General features: G+C 45.5%; 1 protein-coding gene across 1 annotated transcript; it reads left to right on the top strand.

The window, feature by feature from the left end:
* Positions 1–4706: 4706 nt before the first annotated feature.
* On the top strand, positions 4707–16458 carry LOC311328827 (oligoribonuclease, mitochondrial-like; the record flags this gene model as incomplete). The annotated part of the gene is made up of 7 exons (XM_084462733.1): positions 4707–4761; positions 5298–5381; positions 5473–5550; positions 5891–6002; positions 10189–10297; positions 13538–13591; positions 16338–16458. The coding sequence occupies exons 1-7, from the start codon at positions 4729–4731 to the stop codon at positions 16456–16458; spliced, it is 591 nt and encodes a 196-aa protein (XP_084318859.1). The 5' UTR covers positions 4707–4728.
* Between the last annotated feature and the right edge of the window lie 2929 nt (positions 16459–19387).

The raw sequence follows: 19387 nt of genomic DNA on the forward strand, positions 1-19387 counted from the left end.
CAAGTAAAGAGCAGACCTTGCAGTCGCAGGGGCAGCCTTACTAAATTCAAAGCCAGTTTAATTTGTCACTCCAAGTACAATATGCAGTGAAATGTTACTGTTAGCTCCTAAGTGTGCTTAATAAGTAAAAAGTAGTTAAAAGATTAAGTAAATACAAAAATATACACATAAAAATAAATACTAAAGACGTACAAGAATGGAATGGGTTGAAAGATAATCAACTCCACACTTCAACAACAACAACAACAACCACAAAACTGGAAGGGCTTTTGGAAGGAACCGGAAGGGCTGAGCTCTTAAATACACCAAAAACAATAGCCCCACCCCCTAGAGTCCCAGGGTGAATTATGCCTATAGTGTCCACCATATGAGCCCCCCCCAGAATTCACCCTAAAGTCAGTGTGGTGGTGGGGGGGGGGTCTCGCTGTTGCCGAGAGACTTTGGGCAAAGAGGCGAGTAAGCAATCTTAAACCAGTAAGCCCCAAGGCGGTAAATCAATGCCACACTTCAACAACAACCACAAAAAAACGCCAAAAACAATAAGCCAACCTCTAGAATCCCATGGTGAATTAAGCCTCTAAATCCTACTGTCCACCACACACAGATGAATTTACAGTTGGGTTAAATAACCAGATAAATGTATGCCTATTATGTATAAAATATGGATGTTAAATGAACCTCGGAATGACCCAGAAGCAACATCACTCTACAAACTCTACTCTCACACCTGACTCATCGTGTTGCTAAGACATATGCTACCACAGCTGTCTAGAGTTGGATTAGCATTAGGAGGATGTCAAATCTCAGTACAGTGCTCATCCGGCAGATGGTGAATCATGAATGATGTTTTTGTTCTTTCTTCTCCTTCAAACCCTCTTCAAACCCAGGGTCCTGCTAGATCTGATTTCCCTCTCTTCCCAGACTTACAAAAGCAGGTTATCACATCACATCAGGCTATCACCTTAAATGTGTCTAAAGGCCAGGATGGAATACGTTCACTTATCTTTGCCAGTTCTCTCCTAAATTAGAAGAATATGTCAAGACATGTTTGGATTAGTGTAGTGTGCACATGACAACGGAGCACATAGTATACAGTGAGAATACTCCCAGATAGCAAGCGGATCTGGGCCATATACAGGCCAGATCTGGCCCTTGTGGCTTAGTTCCGGCCCATATATGGCCCAGAATCATTACACATCCGCTTGCTGTCTGGACTGTAATAAACCGTGGGTCTCCCTCAAAAATGGGCTAGTGGTCAAATGTCAGGTAGAAGACGACAGCACACACTCATAGAAGAATATCACCTTTATTTATAATCAATTTATAATCAATTTCATTAAACAACAAACAACAAACATTGTCTAAAGCGCCCCCTGGAGGCGGCAGGCTAACCGGTCACCAGGGACTGACCCTACAAGGTAGACTACAACAACGTATGGGCTAAGCCACAGCGGTCTGCTTCACGCGAGCTCACACTGGACAACAACACACAGCTCAGCACTGCATTAATGGTCCAAGTACCCACTGCAAAACACAGTATTAATGGTTCAAACACCCACTGCAAAACACAACATCCATGGTTCAAGTACCCACTGCAACACAACAATCTAAGGGGGAAGGACTCCCCAGAATAAAGGCCCACTGGCATAGATGCGTGTGCATCCTCAGAGATCCCTGTAGGCTATTGCCCACCCTCGGTGCCCCTCCCACACCCCTGGCCCTTGTGGCTTAGTTCTGGCCCATATATGGCCCAGATCCGCTTGCTATCTGGGCGATAGGCTACTCCCTCTCTGGGACACTGAAGACCAGATTGCTACAAATTTAAGATACACGTGTAATACAAAATATACAATACAAAAACAATGAAATATAGCAAGATTAAAGCAACACCTCCCTCAGGGCAAGCGTCGACACCCTCCCCTCGGGGAGGGGAGTTGAGGGCCTTTTCTGGGGTACGTTAAGTTCGACGCTGGCTACAGATCGTGGCGAGGCCCTTTCTGGTTCGCCAAGGTTCAGCAGCGGCGATCGGGGTCGGCTACTCCAAAACTGCGCCTCGAACTACTGTAGTCAGAACAAGGCACTCCTATAATGTATCCCCTCTAACGACACTAAATGCCCCAGCCCCCTGGCTATACCTATCTTCGGTGTCCAGAGCCCTAACCAGCCGTGGGCACCCCCTCACATCAAAAGACGTGAGTGCCTATAATAAAACTAGCCAGATTCAAACAGATGGGGTTCACCCCAGTAGCCTCAGCCCAGCGCGCCCCACGCTCCCGGCTCTAATGCTTATCTAGAGTCCATGTCAGAGCGTGAGCCATTAGCTGGCAGCGTTCACAGATGTTCCCCATCAGCCTGATTACCAGATTGAGGCACGAGTGTCATCAGTTTAATCATATGATGGACTATACAGAGTTCCATAACAATACTATCATCCTATACTACAGCATTAATAGGCTAAATACCATCAATCAATCAATCAATCAATCAATCAATCAATCAAAGCTTTATTTGTATAGCGCATTTCATACCCAGGGGCAACACAATGCGCTTTACAGAGAACAAGGGAGGTGGGCATACGACCCACTCTCTACATATTCCATAGCCCGGTAGTTTCTGTAGGCTTACATATTCTGAGCAGATGCGTAATATGACCTTTATGGACACACACATCCCCTGATGTCACTGGCCTGACTGTCATACTGTCACAGTCGCCCTGAGCAACAAAAGCAATTTCCTGTCTGGGTGATGACCCTTGTTCACCCCGACGAACACTGGAGCGGTCACAAGCAGACAGCACCACTGTAGAAATGGACGTGAGGGTGCCCCTGAGTTCAAACGGTGTACATTTAGAACATTGCGCCTTTATTGGGACGTTGAGCCCATTCACAGCTGTTTTCACCTGTGTCTGTGCCATTCTAATAGTTCACTATGTTGCATTTTCTAGCCCACAAGCACCTCAAAAAGGGCTTACATTTTTGTCATTTAGCAGACGTTGTAATGACTTACAATTATGAGCTGTGGGGCGGAGGGTTCAGTGCCATTGCAAAGCAATTATTATCAAGTGGAAATCCCTTGTCAAAGGGCGGTGCCTGTCTTGAACCAGCGACATTTCGTACACTGGTCAGATGCCCTAACCATCTGGGTCTGAACTGAGAAAGTATTCATTTGATGGCACGGATGGGCTGTTTTTGGGTAGGGCTGGCCCCAGACCCTACCCAGATAGCAAGCGGATGTGTAATGATTCTGGGCCATATATGGGCCGGAACTAAGCCACAAGGGCCAGATCTGGCCTGTATATGGCCCAGATCCGCTTGCTATCTGGGTAGAAATGGGTTTGTCCGGTTATCCCTCCCTCCCTCCGTCTGTTCGTCAGGTAAATGTTGGCCTGGATCACTCTGTTGGCACCACAAGAGGCAGTAGTGGGTGGGGGGGGGGGATACTTTTGAGTCCCGAAAATAGCTGGATAGGCGTCACAGGTAAGGAGTCATTACTTTATTACATTGTTGCAGAATCCATCAAATTCGAAATTGCCTATTCTATGATGAGAATGTGTGATGGATGCTACCGTTAGCTAGCCTTTGCTAACGCTAGCTGTGCTAATGTGCTAACTAGGTGGAGTCCCGAATATAGCTGTATAGGCATCACAGGTAAGGAGTCATTGCTTGATGAGACATGATGAGAATGTCCTGTTATATTACCTACGTGTTAGCTTCAGTTTAATGTACATTATACAACGGGTAATTCTGACTTCACAATCTGATTGGTTAAGAGTCATTGTATATGCCACGATATACCATGGGCAAAGCTTCTTTACCGTTCTCAGTGGCATGATTAGCTTCCGTCCTACCAGTCCTGCACAGAAACCAGCCAGCCACGCACATAAGCCAGGTTGGACTTGGCCTGGTCCTTTTTTTGGTAAGATTAGTCATTCCATGAAATGTGCCTATAATGCTGATGCCTGATGGAGGCCTATACGTTTTGAACTACTAAGCCTTTCTACAGAATTAGGATGTTTTTGAGAAAGCTAGTGACATTTATATATACTATTTCAACACCTGGCCTGTATTCCAGTTATTCGAGCATCTTTAGTTCAGCATTCAGCATAAGACACTGGATTTTACGTTTAAATAAATGATTCAACAATCCAGTGTTGCTGTCCGTGGTTCTGAGGCCACCTCACCCCTGTCCGATCCACACACACACACACGCACACACACACACACACACACACACACACACACACACACACACACACACACACACACACACACACACACACACACACACACACACACACACACACACAGGCAAGCTCTACAATGCAATTACTCAGTAACTCATCCACACTTTTCAGTGAAACAAGTGAAGTGAAACGACAGCCATAATGAATCATAATGTGTGTGTACATTTTTAGCAGTCCAAAAAACAGAGTCTGGTAACGGATTGGAACATGCTGAACCGATGACGCGACATTTTACGACAGTTTCTTTCGGAAGTGGACTCGGCATGGCGCTGAGCATGATTCGAACACCGGCGGCGTGGACATTCGATTGTGTGAAAGTTCTGATCTTCACCTCGACCAGACCAGCCGGCGTCCGGAGCAGAACATCTCCTCTGCAGGGAACCACACCTCGGCACTGCACAAGCCTGACGGGGAAACAAACTAGTCCGATTTGCTTTTTTCACATCTCATTTTGTAAGAGAATGTCGTCGAGGTCTGACCCCGCAATGTCTAAGAGGATGGTGTGGGTGGACCTGGAGGTAATGATTTAGCAGAACTAAATGTAAATAAATGTAGATAGTTAGGAAATTGCATGGCAAGAAACCGGCTTATTTAGCTGCTACTGGATTTAGCTTATTGCTATAGCAGACTATAGGTTTGTGAGCTCCCTACTGTACCTATAATATATTGTTAGCTAACTAACGTTAGACTAAGTTATAGACTAACATTAGGTAACGTTACCGTAATATATCTAATAGGCCATGCTGACTCACTAACTAATGTCACCGACTAGTGCTGCTGCCTGCTAACGTTAGATTACTAAAGTTAGTGAGCTATTTAGCTAGTTGCTACTTGTTTAATTAACATATTAGACCTTGAGAGAGACCAAGAAATGTTCTCTCATCTATGTAGAGTTTCTGTAGCTACTATAGTGCTATCATAGTTTGGCCCTGAAAAAAGGCCCGGATGAGAATGATAGAGCAGTTTTAGGGAAGCTGCCCAGGGTTGGAGCATAGCTTTTTTTTCTCAGGTTGAAAGAGCATCCTACACAGATAACATCCTCTCCATTTTACAGATGACAGGTCTGGACATTGAGAAGGACCATATCATCGAGATGGCGTGCATAATTACGGACTCCGAGTTAAACCTCTTGGCTGAGGTATTAAAGATGCATATTTCCATACGAAGTCATGCATTCCCCACTCAAGTGTGACTGCGTGTGTATTAATGTAGGCGTTTTTTGTTGACAGGGTCCTAATTTGATAATCAACCAACCAGATGAGCTGTTGGATGGGATGTCGGAGTGGTGTACGGAGCACCATGGCCAGGTAAGGTTGTGTTTGATGTTCCTGTCCGTAACATCTGACGCAGGTCAATCGCAGTCCAGCACGAAGACACTCTTAAATGGAACATTTCCTGGATGTGGAGAATCTGTCTAGGACTAGTCTTAACCTGGGTCCGGGAATCCAGCCCATGCAGTGCCAAAAGGTGCATAGGGTAGGTCAACAACTGTAGCATGTGTACCTGTCTAATGCTCATCTGTGTGTGTGTGTGTGTTTGTGTGTGTGTGTGTGTGTGTGTGTGTGTGTGTGTGTGTGCGTGTGTGTGTGTGTGTGTGCGTGTGTGTGTGTGTGTGTGTGTGTGTGTGTGTGCGTGCGTTCGTCCCAGTCAGGGCTGACCCAGGCGGTGAGGGACAGTAAGATCACCCTCCAGCAGGCGGAGTACGAGTTCCTCTCCTTCGTCAGACAGCACACCCCGCCTGGCCACTGTCCCCTGGCCGGTGAGTGACCCTCCTCATCTTAACACGCCCTCCTCACCTGCTCTGACCCCAACACCTGTTACACCTCATAACACGTCCTCCTCACCTGCTCTGACCCCAACACCTGTTTAACTGCATAACACGCCCTCCTCACCTGCTCTGACCCCAACACCTCATAACACACCCTCCTCACCTGCTCTGACCCCTGTTACCTGTTAAACTGCATAACACACCCTCCTCACCTGCTCTGACCCCTATTACCTGTTAAACTACATAACACGCCCTCCTCACCTGCTCTGACCCCTATTACCTGTTAAACTACATAACACGCCCTCCTCACCTGCTCTGACCCTAACACCTCTTACACCTCATAAAACACCCTCCTCACCTGCTCTGACCCCAACACCTCTTACACCTCATAAAACACCCTCCTCACCTGCTCTGACCCCAACACCTCTTACACCTCATAAAACACCCTCCTCACCTGCCCTAACACCTGTTACACCTCATAAAACACCTTCTTCACCTGCCCTAACACCTCTTACACCTCATAAAACACCCTCCTCACCTGCTCTGACTCCAACACCTCTTACACCTCATAAAACACCCTCCTCACCTGCCCTAACACCTGTTACACCTCATAAAACACCTTCTTCACCTGCCCTAACACCTCTTACACCTCATAAAACACCCTCCTCACCTGCTCTGACCCCAACACCTCTTACACCTCATAAAACACCCTCCTCACCTGCCCTAACACCTGTTACACCTCATAAAACACCTTCTTCACCTGCCCTAACACCTCTTACACCTCATAAAACACCCTCCTCACCTGCCCTAACACCTCTTACACCTCATAACACACCCTCCTCACCTGCTCTGACCCCAACACCTCTTACACCTCATAAAACACCCTCCTCACCTGCCCTAACACCTGTTACACCTCATAAAACACCTTCACCTGCCCTAACACCTCTTACACCTCATAACACACCCTCCTCACCCGCTCTGACCCTAACACCTCTTACACCTCATAAAACACCCTCCTCACCTGCCCTAACACCTCTTACACCTCATAAAACACCTTCTTCACCTGCCCTAACAACTCTTACACCTCATAAAACACCCTCCTCACCTGCCCTAACACCTCTTACACCTCATAAAACACCTTCTTCACCTGCCCTAACAACTCTTACACCTCATAAAACACCCTCCTCACCTGCCCTAACACCTCTTACACCTCATAACACGCCCTCCTCACCTGCTCTGACCCTAAAACCTCTTACACCTCATAAAACACCCTCCTCACCAGCCCTAACAACTCTTACACCTCATAAAACACCCTCCTCACCTGCCCTAACAACTCTTACACCTCATAAAACACCCCCCTCACCTGCCCTAACTAGTGCACGGTATACGACTACTAAAATAGTACCGCTGTACTAAAGTGTTCAAAATGGTACTATACTGCATTTGGAGAAAAAGGGTGTTTTCCTTTGTATTTTTATTTTTATTTTTTATTATTAATTCATGCATGCAAACGCCTTCCTATTGGAGCACAACGCTGTCAGGATGACGTTGCGATAGTCATGTATGTGACGTGGCTGTCATCAACGCCCTGTAAGCTGAGCCGGGGCACATGTGAGTCAAGAACAACAGCGGGGAAAGCGAGGCGGAGAGTGCGCTGAGGGAGAGATTGACGGCGGATCAACATCTCGGTTTTAAGAGAAGAGATGGCAGCCGCAGCAGCCTCGGGAAAACCCGCAGCTAGTTGATAAAGAGGGAGCCTGAAGTGCCATATGGAAGGAAGTATTCAAAAAGTGCACATTGCCGTGCAGAAAGCTAGTAAAAAACTGCATCCCCTGTAGCTAGCTACCCACAACAGAAATGAATTGATGCGTACCTGCATCTCTACAGCGCAGTGACAGTCACAAACATGATTTATTAACAATTGCCCATTTAATGTCATACATACTGTTTAGCGTTACAGTATTGGAACTCTATATTCTTTTCCTCTTAAACATTAGCCTACAATATGACATAACCTAGTTGTAGATAGGCAAAATGTATGATCTTCCCTCAAGGAATTTCTTTATGTATAATGAAATTCCCAAGATGTATGACACGGTCTGTAATCAGTGCACAGCAAAGCCATTCTTCTCCTGCACCACGGACCTCTGGAACAGCAGAGCTGTAAGAACATATATGGCTGTAACACTCCCAATTCATCACAGAATCCTGGGAAATGCAGTCCTGGTGCATAGGAGGCTCTACATTGAACTCTGACCACACAGCTGACCCTGGAAGATATTATCACAGATTCCTGGGGGCTAGATATGGCCGAAATGTGTTGTATCACAACAGATAATGCTTCAAACAACCGAAAGAGATTTGCTGACTACACCTGGATTCCCTGTTTTGGCCACAACCTTTTATTTGGCGATCAAGAAAGTCATAGAGATTGATCGTGTGGCAAGCTGTCTATGGCTTCTCAAGATCCAACAAGATGTCACGACTGCTGAAAGACGAACCGAAAACGTTAAATCCCCCACAACATAAACTGATCCATGATGAGCCCACCTGACAGGGTTCCACCTTTTGATACGGTGGAACGTTTCTGTGAGCAGCAGCAAACAAGTCTCTGTTGTTCTGGCGGACGACAGTTTTGAAGTGGCACCTCATGCCCAAAGATGCAGACGTGACAACCTTGGAAACGGTGAGGGATATCTTGGCTCCACTCAGTGATTTCCCAGATGTAAGTAGAGAGAAAACAACTCTCTCATCTGTCACGCCACTCATGTGGAAGATGAAAGCCTGCCTGAAAGATGAGGAAGGTGACAGTCCACTGGTGCTGGAAATGAAGCAGAGAAGTAGAAGACTTTGAAAAGAAGTACGGTGAGCACGATCTGAAGACGGCACTGAACATCTCCACCTTCCTAGATCCAATATTTGGGAATATATTTGTTACAATGTGAGAGTGAGTTAAGAGGGAACTGCTCCTAAAACACACAGTCCAGCTGCCAGAGCACAAGCAGGAGCAAGAAGACACAAAGGATGATATAGGAAAAAAAGTGATCTAAAAACTTTGCTCTGCAATATCCCCTCAGAAAAGAAGGGGGCAGATAGTTGTACAAGGCAAGGTTCTCCCACGCCCACAACACCCAGAGACAAACTAAACCACTGACTATAAACAATTAAGGGACATCAGCCCTGCAGAGGACCCCTGACCTGGTGGAGACAACATGAGGCAGACCTGCCCATCCTGGCTCAATTTGCAAAATAGTATCTGCATTACAGCATCAAGCTGTGCATCGGAACGTGTCTTCAGCGCATCTGGAAATATCTGCAGTCCAAGGCGTCCTAGATTGACAGAGGGACACGTAGACACCCGTGTTTTCTTGGCCAGGAATCTCAAGAAGGCAATGGGACTGAGTGAGTGAAGATTGAAAAACAGCCAGAGGCAGCCGCCGAGCTAGGACTAAGATTTAGCCTAAGCAGTCTAATATGCTAGGAAGTGGGACAGAATGTACTGTATCATTCAAAGAGAAAAAAAATCATGTTTTTTGACAGTTGTCATGTTAATCCAGATGCTTTCATTCATTTTATTCTCATTGTTCCAAAAGTTTGTGTTTTGAGTGCAATACTAGTGTGACAAAGACAAGTTATCCGGCATTTTGAATGCCATTGCTTATAATTTAATTAATCTATTGGCATTGTTCTTAAGGTTTGTTAAAAATAGAGATTAATAATGACATTTTAGAGTGTTTCAGGAAAAGTATTGAAAAGTATCAATTCATGTCGGTATTGTATCGAAACTAAAATGTTGGTATCATGACAACACTAGCTCTAACACCTGTTACACTTAAACACACCCCTCCTCCCCCACTCTGATCCTTAACGCCTGTGTCACCCCTGTCCACATGGTGGCAGTCATAGACCAGGGACACAGAAATCACTTGAGGCTTCAACTGAGAATTTTAAATAAACCAGAGCTTGTTGTGAAAATAGTGTCCTACATGCCATTATGGTACATGGAAATCAACCACCTTATTCCAGCTCTTCCAAGCCCCATATTCAAGCTCTTCAGTACTCTGGGGCAGTGGAGGACACGGACACAATTATCAATAACTCAAAACGGCTCCGGCCCATCCTGTAGCCTGGTCACACACTCTTATCGTGTATTTTGTTGTGCTTTCCGTTCACGTAGGTAACTCTGTGCACGCTGACAAGAAGTTCCTGGATAAGTACATGCCCCAGTTCATGCACCACCTCCATTACAGAATCATCGACGTCAGCACCATCAAGGAGCTTTGTGGGTATGTGCGCGTGTTTCACACTGTTCAAAGTCTCACCACTAGTCACTGCTTTCGTTACTCCACCTCCTATCTGACAGCAATGACCTCTTTCTACGTAGCGTACCTGTAGTGATGTTTCCCCCCCGTGGTCTTTGAGAAGTTCAAAGGCCAACCCCACCATCACGATGTCGTAGCAAATTAGTTAACACACACACACACACACACACACACAGACATACAACAGTCCACTTCCGGCCTTAGGCCTGGGTCCAGTACCCCCTTCCCCTCACCCTACCCCGGGTCCGTATCCTCTTCCTACCCCAACCCTACCCCTGACCCCTGCCTCTACCTGGACCCAGGCACACTCACACACACACTGACATACACCAGTCCTGGGCTCAGATCCCCTTCCCCTCACCCTAACCCGGGTCCGTATCCTTTTCCTACCCCCCACCCTACCCAAACCCCTGCCTCTATCTGGGCCCAGGCACATTTATGCACACACAGACATACACCAATGTTTGCCATATCTCTCCTATGATGTTATTAGCCTCTCTTACTCTGAAAATGTAATTTAATGTTATTTATTGCTCTATAAATGTTCTTAGCCGGTAGACAAACATACTCTAGGAGCTTGCTCGATCGCCTCGTTGAGAGGGGTCAGGGAAGAATTTTTACAGCTCACTTATCTGGCCCTCGGGTGATTACTGTTTTTTTGCTTCCCTCTGGAATATGTAGGGGTGGGATGTCTGCCCACCTCCCTTGTTCTCTGTAAAGCGCATTGTGTTGCCTCTGGGTATGAAATGCGCTATATAAATAAAGCTTTGATTGATTGATTGATTGATCACGCCCACTTGACGGTGTCTGCCTGTACCCATTAGCACTTAAGTACTCTAGCCTGCTCCGTCTCCCTCCATGTCTGGATATTAATCTGCTATGCCCAGACATGCTTTCACACTGATGGGAGTGGATAAGGCCGGGAGCGGGGAAAGTGGAGCTCCAAGCCTGTGAAGTACAGTGTGAAGTGCCATTAGCGTTTTATCAGCCCGTTCACTCTTGTTTAATGGCTGTATTTTGCATTTCAAGCACATGGCCGCTGATCTTGTCATTGGTAAACACATTTTAGTGTTAATTCATTCCGTGTCTAGTCGGGTTATTTTCCATCAAATGGGCTCGTAGGCGTTGAAAAGGTTCTGTTGTTGAAGATTAAGGCATTATCACTTATTTTTCAGTGAACCGTGACACAATATGGAGGTTTAAGGTCCTGTTCTTCCCGCAATACGCGTTTACCGCACCATGCTTTTGACGGATTCATGATTTTATAGAAAACTGAAATTAGATGTTTATTTCTTTTTAATCAATGAAGCAGAGTTCACAAAATGAAAAGGCCAGTTATTAAAGGATTTAAACTTTGTATTAGAACGAACCGTCAAATGATTTCCTAATTCCACTTTTCCTGTAAATTCATAATGTAAAAACAACAGATGTCTATGTCCACACATGGCTATTTCCAGTGTTGGGTCGGCAAATATCAGCATAGGATAGCCTACTTGGAATGACTCACAGCAATGGCCTACCAAAAATGCAAATAAACAGGGGCTTTCACAGATATGAATATCTAATAATATTCTATTTAAACAAATGATAAGCACACATGTTTGCATCACACTATAAACAAATAATAATACTAATAAGTAAACCGAAATAATAATTATTTTGATGTTTTTGCTTCTGGCAAGGTACGTTTATTTACAGCGTCTGTTTATGAAAACAAAATAGTCAGTTCTGACTCCGGGTGGGAGTCCAATGCTTTCACCGCTACTCTATTTGGGATTGACGGGTTGATTTTGGTGTCCTTCTTTATTTTGGTGTGCTGGGACTACTGTCTTTTGTGGTGCCAACAGAGAAAAGCAGGTCAATATTGACCGAAGGGAGGGAGGGAGGGAGGGAGGGAGGGAGGGAGGGAGTGAGTGACAACCGCACAAATGCTATCCTATGTGCAGGTGTAGTAGTTTTCTGTAAGGGTTTCTGTCACTAGTTTCAGTGATCTGTCACCATCCAGATAAAAGCTATATCAGGCTTAGGTGTCTCTAATACCAGTGTATATTTAGCTACGGCTAACGGTGATACCGTTGGATGAAAGGTCAGTCTAACGGTCATAGAAGTTGAGGAAAGGTCAGGAGTCTCAATTGACGTGGTCAGCAAAAGAGCCGTCAGGTCATCAGAAAGTAGAGATAGGTCAGTCCCCGAGTCTTATCTGGGTGTGGGATCAAGTTGATGCGGCAGAATACAACACTTGTAGCTCCTGATAGGGACAACCTAGAATGACCAATCACAAGTTGGAACAGGTTATGTTTCATCACTGCTCCTCACCATAATTAAAGAATGGTCAGGTGACCAGCCTATATTAAGCCCCACACTGAACAGTATAAAAGTAAGAACCACTGGACTGGAACGGAGCGCTCAACCTCGTAGCTCTCTTGCTTAGGCTATGTTACGCTGGCTTTAGCTTAGCTTAGCAAGCTAGCATGTCAGCATGCTAGCTCCACCTGTTGTCAACATCTGCTCATCTGTTCACGGTATGTTACATTGTCTAATCCTGTTACGTAACTGTGTTGAACTAAGCTATGTCTGAAATCTATAATTGAACCAATGCCTAAAGCGTGGTTGATGTATTGTGTTTTTGATACATGCTTATTATGATGAATAAACATCAGAAAGATTGTTCTCTTCTCAGCATTCATTGATCACTAGTCTCAAATAAAGAGATCGTACCAGCGGAGACACATCACTAGTCTCAAATAAAGAGATTGTACCAGCGGAGTCACATCACTAGTCTCAAATAAAGGGATCTTACCAGCGGAGTCACATCACTAGTCTCAAATAAAGAGATCGTACCAGCAGTCACATCACTTCAGCGTCCTAGAATGGCGCGGCCTAGAATGGCGTGTCCTAGAATGGCGCGTCCTAGAATGGCGTGTCCTAGAATGGCGTGTCCTAGAATGGCGTGTCCTAGAATGGCGTGTCCTAGAATGGCGTGTCCTAGAATGGCGTGTCCTAGAATGGCGTGTCCTAGAATGGCGCGTCCTAGAATGGCGCGTCCTAGAATGGCGCGTCCTAGAATCGCGCGGCCTATAGTCAATCATGGGGATAACGCGGTAGTGGCAGTAGCCTGGCGCAGCTCCAGAATGGCGCGGCTTTGGGGGAACAACCAATATGGCACATGATTTAATTTATTTATTTTTTCTCTTTGCTTCAAAGGCGGTGGTTTCCTGAAGAGTACAAGCTGGCACCACAGAATAAGGCTTCCCACAGGCAAGGCTGAACACTCGAGTCACAATACCAGTCTCAAATAAAGAGATCGTACAAGCAGTCACATCACTAGTCTCAAATAAAGAGATCGTACCAGCGGAGACACATCACTAGTCTCTAATAAAGAGATCGTACCAGCAGTCACATCACTAGTCTCAAATAAAGAGATCGTACCAGCGGAGACACATCACTAGTCTCAAATAAAGAGATCGTACCAGCGGAGACACATCACTAGTCTCAAATAAAGAGATCGTACCAGCGGAGACACATCACTAGTCTCAAATAAAGAGATCGTACCAGCAGTCACATCACTAGTCTCAAATAAAGAGATATGACCAGCAGTCACATCACTAGTCTCAAATAAAGAGATATTACCAGCGGAGTCACATCACTAGTCTCAAATAAAGAGATCGTACCAGCGGAGTCACATCACTAGTCTCAAATAAAGAGATCGTACCAGCAGAGTCACATCACTAGTCTCAAATAAAGAGATCGTACCAGCGGAGTCACATCACTAGTCTCAAATAAAGAGATCGTACCAGCGGAGACACATCACTAGTCTCAAATAAAGAGATCGTACCAGCAGAGACACATCACTAGTCTCAAATAGAGAGATCGTACCAGCAGAGTCACATCACTAGTCTCAAATAAAGAGATCGTACCAGCGGAGACACATCACTAGTCTCAAATAGAGAGATCGTACCAGCGGAGTCATATCACTAGTCTCAAATAGAGAGATCGTACCAGCGGAGTCACATCACTAGTCTCAAATAAAGAGATCTTACCAGCAGAGTCAAATCACTAGTCTCAAATAAAGAGATCTTACCAGCGGAGACACATCACTACTCTCAAATAAAGAGATCTTACCAGCAGTCATATCACTAGTCTCAAATAAAGAGATCGTACCAGCGGAGTCACATCACTAGTCTCAAATAGAGAGATCGTACCAGCAGAGTCATATCACTAGTCTCAAATAGAGAGATCGTACCAGCGGAGTCACATCACTAGTCTCAAATAGAGAGATCGTACCAGCAGAGTCATATCACTAGTCTCAAATAAAGAGATCTTACCAGCAGTCATATCACTAGTCTCAAATAAAGAGATCGTACCAGCAGTCATATCACTAGTCTCAAATAAAGAGATCGTACCAGCAGAGTCACATCACTAGTCTCAAATAAAGAGATCGTACCAGCGGAGTCACATCACTAGTCTCAAATAAAGAGATCGTACCAGCAGTCACATCACTAGTCTCAAATAAAGAGATCTTACCAGCAGTCATATCACTAGTCTCAAATAAAGAGATTGTACCAGCAGTCACATCACTAGTCTCAAATAAAGAGATCGTACCAGCAGAGTCACATCACTAGTCTCAAATAAAGAGATCGTACCAGCGGAGACACATCACTAGTCTCAAATAAAGAGATATTACCAGCGGAGACACATCACTAGTCTCAAATAAAGAGATCGTACCAGCAGAGTCACATCACTAGTCTCAAATAAAGAGATCTTACCAGCAGTCATATCACTAGTCTCAAATAAAGAGATCGTACCAGCAGAGTCACATCACTAGTCTCAAATAAAGAGATCGTACCAGCGGAGTCACATCACTAGTCTCAAATAAAGAGATCGTACCAGCAGTCACATCACTAGTCTCAAATAAAGAGATCTTACCAGCAGTCATATCACTAGTCTCAAATAAAGAGATTGTACCAGCAGTCACATCACTAGTCTCAAATAAAGAGATATTACCAGCGGAGTCACATCACCAGTCTCAAATAAAGAGATCGTACCAGCGGAGACACATCACTAGTCTCAAATAAAGAGATCGTACCAGCAGAGTCACATCACTAGTCTCAAATAAAGAGATCGTACCAGCGGAGACACATCACTATTCTCAAATAAAGAGATTGTACCAGCAGAGTCACATCACAAGTCTCAAATAAAGAGATCGTACCAGCGGAGACACATCACTAGTCTCAAATAAAGAGATCGTACCAGCAGAGACACATCACTAGTCTCAAATAAAGAGATCGTACCAGCAGAGACACATCACTAGTCTCAAATAAAGAGATCTTACCAGCAGTCACATCACTAGTCTCAAATAGAGAGATCGTACCAGCAGTCACATCACTAGTCTCAAATAAAGAGATTGTACCAGTAGGAAAGTCTTATGTTGAATATGCCCTAATGGTTGTTCTTTGGCAGACTATAAGGCCACAGCCACACTAGTCTGTTGTGTTTTGTATGTATCTGTCAATGTCAATTTACTGTATGGAAACCATCTGATGACGGACCATGTACAGGTGCATCTCAGAAAATTTGAATAATGCAGAAAGTTCATTATTTTCCGTAATTTAATTCAAACACTGAAACTTTCATACATTATAGATTCATTACACATGTAGTGAGATATTTCAAGGCTGATCGTCTCCATGCCACGCACCGCGTTGATGCAGTAATCTGTGCAAAAGGAGCCCCCACCAAGTATTGAGTGTATAAAGGAACATACTGTACAATCATAAAGATTAAAACTAAAAAGGCCTGAAATATTTCACTTTGTGTAATAGATCTAGAATACATGAAAGCTTCACTGTTTGAATTAAATTATGGAAAATAATGGACATTTTCACAATATTAAAATGTTCTGAGATGCACCTGATATGAGATGACGTGTCCCGTACGGGTTCGATTTCCATCTGATTTGCTGGATTAAAAAAAAAGTGAAGTGTGTGATTGTTTTTGCGTCCAGAGCGCTGGGCGATATTCAGGAGAGCATCAAGGAGCTGCGGTTCTACAGAGCCCACGTCTTCAAGTCACAGATGGAGGAGAAGAAGTGCAAGATTGTGGAGAACGGAGACAAGTGTGTGTGAGGGGGGGGGTAAAAAATAAAAGATTGAGGGGGGACGGATAGTAACAAGTGTGTGAGAGGGGGGGGCTTAAGAAGGGTTTGCATTCTGGGATCCAGGGGGTTAAGGTGTGTGGGGGGGTCCCAGGATGGGGGGGGGGGGGGTATCAGACAGTAACAAGTGTGAGAGGGAGGGTCCCACTTTGTGGGGGGGGCGTAAGGGGGGTCGCATTCTGGGATCCAGGGGGTTAAGGTGTGGGAGGGGGTTCCCAGTCTGGGATCCAGGATGGGGGGGGGGGGGGGTGGATCAGACAGTAACAAGTGTGTGAGATGGAGGTTGGGGGGGTAGTCGGGGAGGTGAAGATTTTAAGAAGGCGGTGAAAACCTAAATATACTTTGCACAGCTGAAAGTTAGCATGAATGAATGTGTGTATGGGTGTGAGTTCATTGCCAAATGTCCGTCTTCCCTCGCGCTCCGTTTAGTTCCTATTTTATTCAGCTGTTAAATAAGCTTTGATTCATGTGAACATGTAGGAGTTTTGAGCAAAGCTACTTTGTACATGTTTCCATCTGATGGTTGATTCATTGAAAGTGAAAAAAACGTCGTGAATTTGTGCTTGTTCCTATGTTGTTGAAATCCAAGTCCAGTAGTTCTGTTGGAATGGACTAATTATTATTTTGTAATGACTCTCAATGAGACAATAAACTCAATGGTCATTCTCAAAATTAATAAGAAAATGTTCCGTGTCTTCTGTTTTTGCAGCTGTGCAGTGTGTACCAAAGAGGTTTTGATATGACATGGCTTTTGCTCGGTAGGTGTCTTGATCAAAAATGAACACTGGGTGGCAGTGTGCTCTAATATCAATTATACTTGGATGCGAAGAGGACAGTAGGGGATGCTGCCTATCCACTGATACAGCAAAGGTCATAGATTTTATACAGAAATACTATATAAGAGAGATATATATAATCTCTCTCAAACCACAGGCCTATAGGCCACCTGACAGCTAAACAAGCAACCAGCACTGTTCTTCCCCAGGCCTCAGTGAGAACAGTGGTAGAATGAGTCACCTTGGGCAGCAGCTGTACGGGTAACTAATTAATTGCACAGACTGAGGCTGATACAGTATGTGAACTGCCACTCGCTAACTACCATGATCAACAGTACCTCATTAGAGCTGCAGCAGACAAGCTAATCGTCGCAATGTGGCGAATGCCGAAATAACATTACTCTAGATTAGAACAGTGACCACCAGTTAACTATCCAAGGTTGAACTACAAGCAACCTGCACCTCCCCTGTCTTGCTCTGAATGCATCTTATACAATATATGGATTTGAAATATAACCAAATGTAATTCCCCCGTCGTCCTGTCTCCGTCTGGGTGTCCTGCCGTTTGAGCTTGAGGGACGGTGAGTTCTGTGGAGTTAATGGCCTGTGTCTTAGTGGCCCTCTGCGTCCCTCCCTCCTCACGGATGGACAGACAACTCCACACCCTTCTCTCCCTCCTGTCCGGATGGTCAGCGGGTCATCGGCTCTGAGGAGAGAGAGAGAGGGCAGACCGGTGAATGAGACTCTGGCCGCCACAGCGGTTAAATCACGCCGGATTCAAGACCACTGGAAGACCTTGCAGGAGGAATCGTTTTTTAAAACCCACATAAAAGTGATGGTGGATGGATGGTGGATCGTGGGTGTGGAACGAACAGGGGAGGGAGGGAGGGAGAGAGAGAGAGAGAGAGAGAGAGAGAGAAAGAAAGAGAAAGAAAGGTTACCTTGCCAGGTCTCATCAAAGTGTCCACACGCGCACACATACAGGCGCACACGCACACACACCATCGGGCAGTTGGGTCAGTATAAATGGAGATGGTGTGTATATAGAATTCTTTGTTGAGCTCTAAATAAATAACGTGTGTATGTGTCAATGAATTAGGCTGTGTTTGTCTGGGTGTGTTTACAATGCGTATGAATGAATGTGTGTGTGATGTGCATGAACTGTATGAACCGTTGCATCTGTGTGTGTGTGTGTGTGTGTGTGTTCGTTCTCTCATGTCTACACACCAGCCCACTATCACTTTTAAGTGCGTTTTAAAAAACGATTCTTCCTGCAAGGTCTTCCCGTGGTCTTAAATCAGGCGTGATTTAACTGCAGCGACAGACAGTCTCCATCAGCGGTCTGCTCTCCCTCTCTTTCTCTCTCTCTCTCCCTCTATCTCTCTCTCTCTCCCTCTCTCTCTCTCTCTCTCTCTCTCTCTCTCCCTCTCTCTCTCTTCAGAGCTGATGACCTGCTGCTAAGCGACAGGTATGTGTGTGTGCACTGTTGCATGTGTGTGTAGTTTTGCATGTGTTGCCGAGTGTGTACTGTTGCATCTGTGTATGTATGTGTACTGTTGTGTGTGTGTGTGTGTGTGTGTGTGTGTGTGTGTGTGTACCGTTGCATGTGTGTGTGTGTATACTGTTGCATGTTGCGTCACTCCGGAACATTTCAAAACAAACAAATAATTATTGTCATACAGTGAGACATACACACACACACACACACAAAAAATGACAGGAGTGTCCACTGATGAAATGCCTCTCCTGCTCTTAACCAATCCTGTCCTTCCTCCGAGGGCAGCCGGGAGCAGACCGTAGGCAGCGTGCGGGGGACGCGCCCGGGGACCAATCCAAGCGCTCCTGTCCGTCCTCGTCAGGGACGGACACCGTTGGCGATCTGTTCTTCAGGTTCTTCGTATGGGGTTCTTTTGGGAGGAAACCCTTGCGAGCACAGGGAGAACATGCAAACTCCGCACAGAAAGGCCCGGGACACTTCGGCACACTGCCCGGAGCAGGGATCGAACCCGGGGACCTTCGAGATCCCCAGCCAGCCGCTCTTCCTCCCGAGCTCCGTGCCGCCCTGGACCTCCAGGGCTCTGAACCACCCCTACTACCCCACACTTCCTACAGGCGTCTGAACCA

The sequence above is a fragment of the Borostomias antarcticus genome (assembly GCF_949987555.1).
Source record: "Borostomias antarcticus genome assembly, contig: scaffold_62, whole genome shotgun sequence".
Lineage (NCBI taxonomy): Eukaryota > Metazoa > Chordata > Actinopteri > Stomiiformes > Stomiidae > Borostomias > Borostomias antarcticus.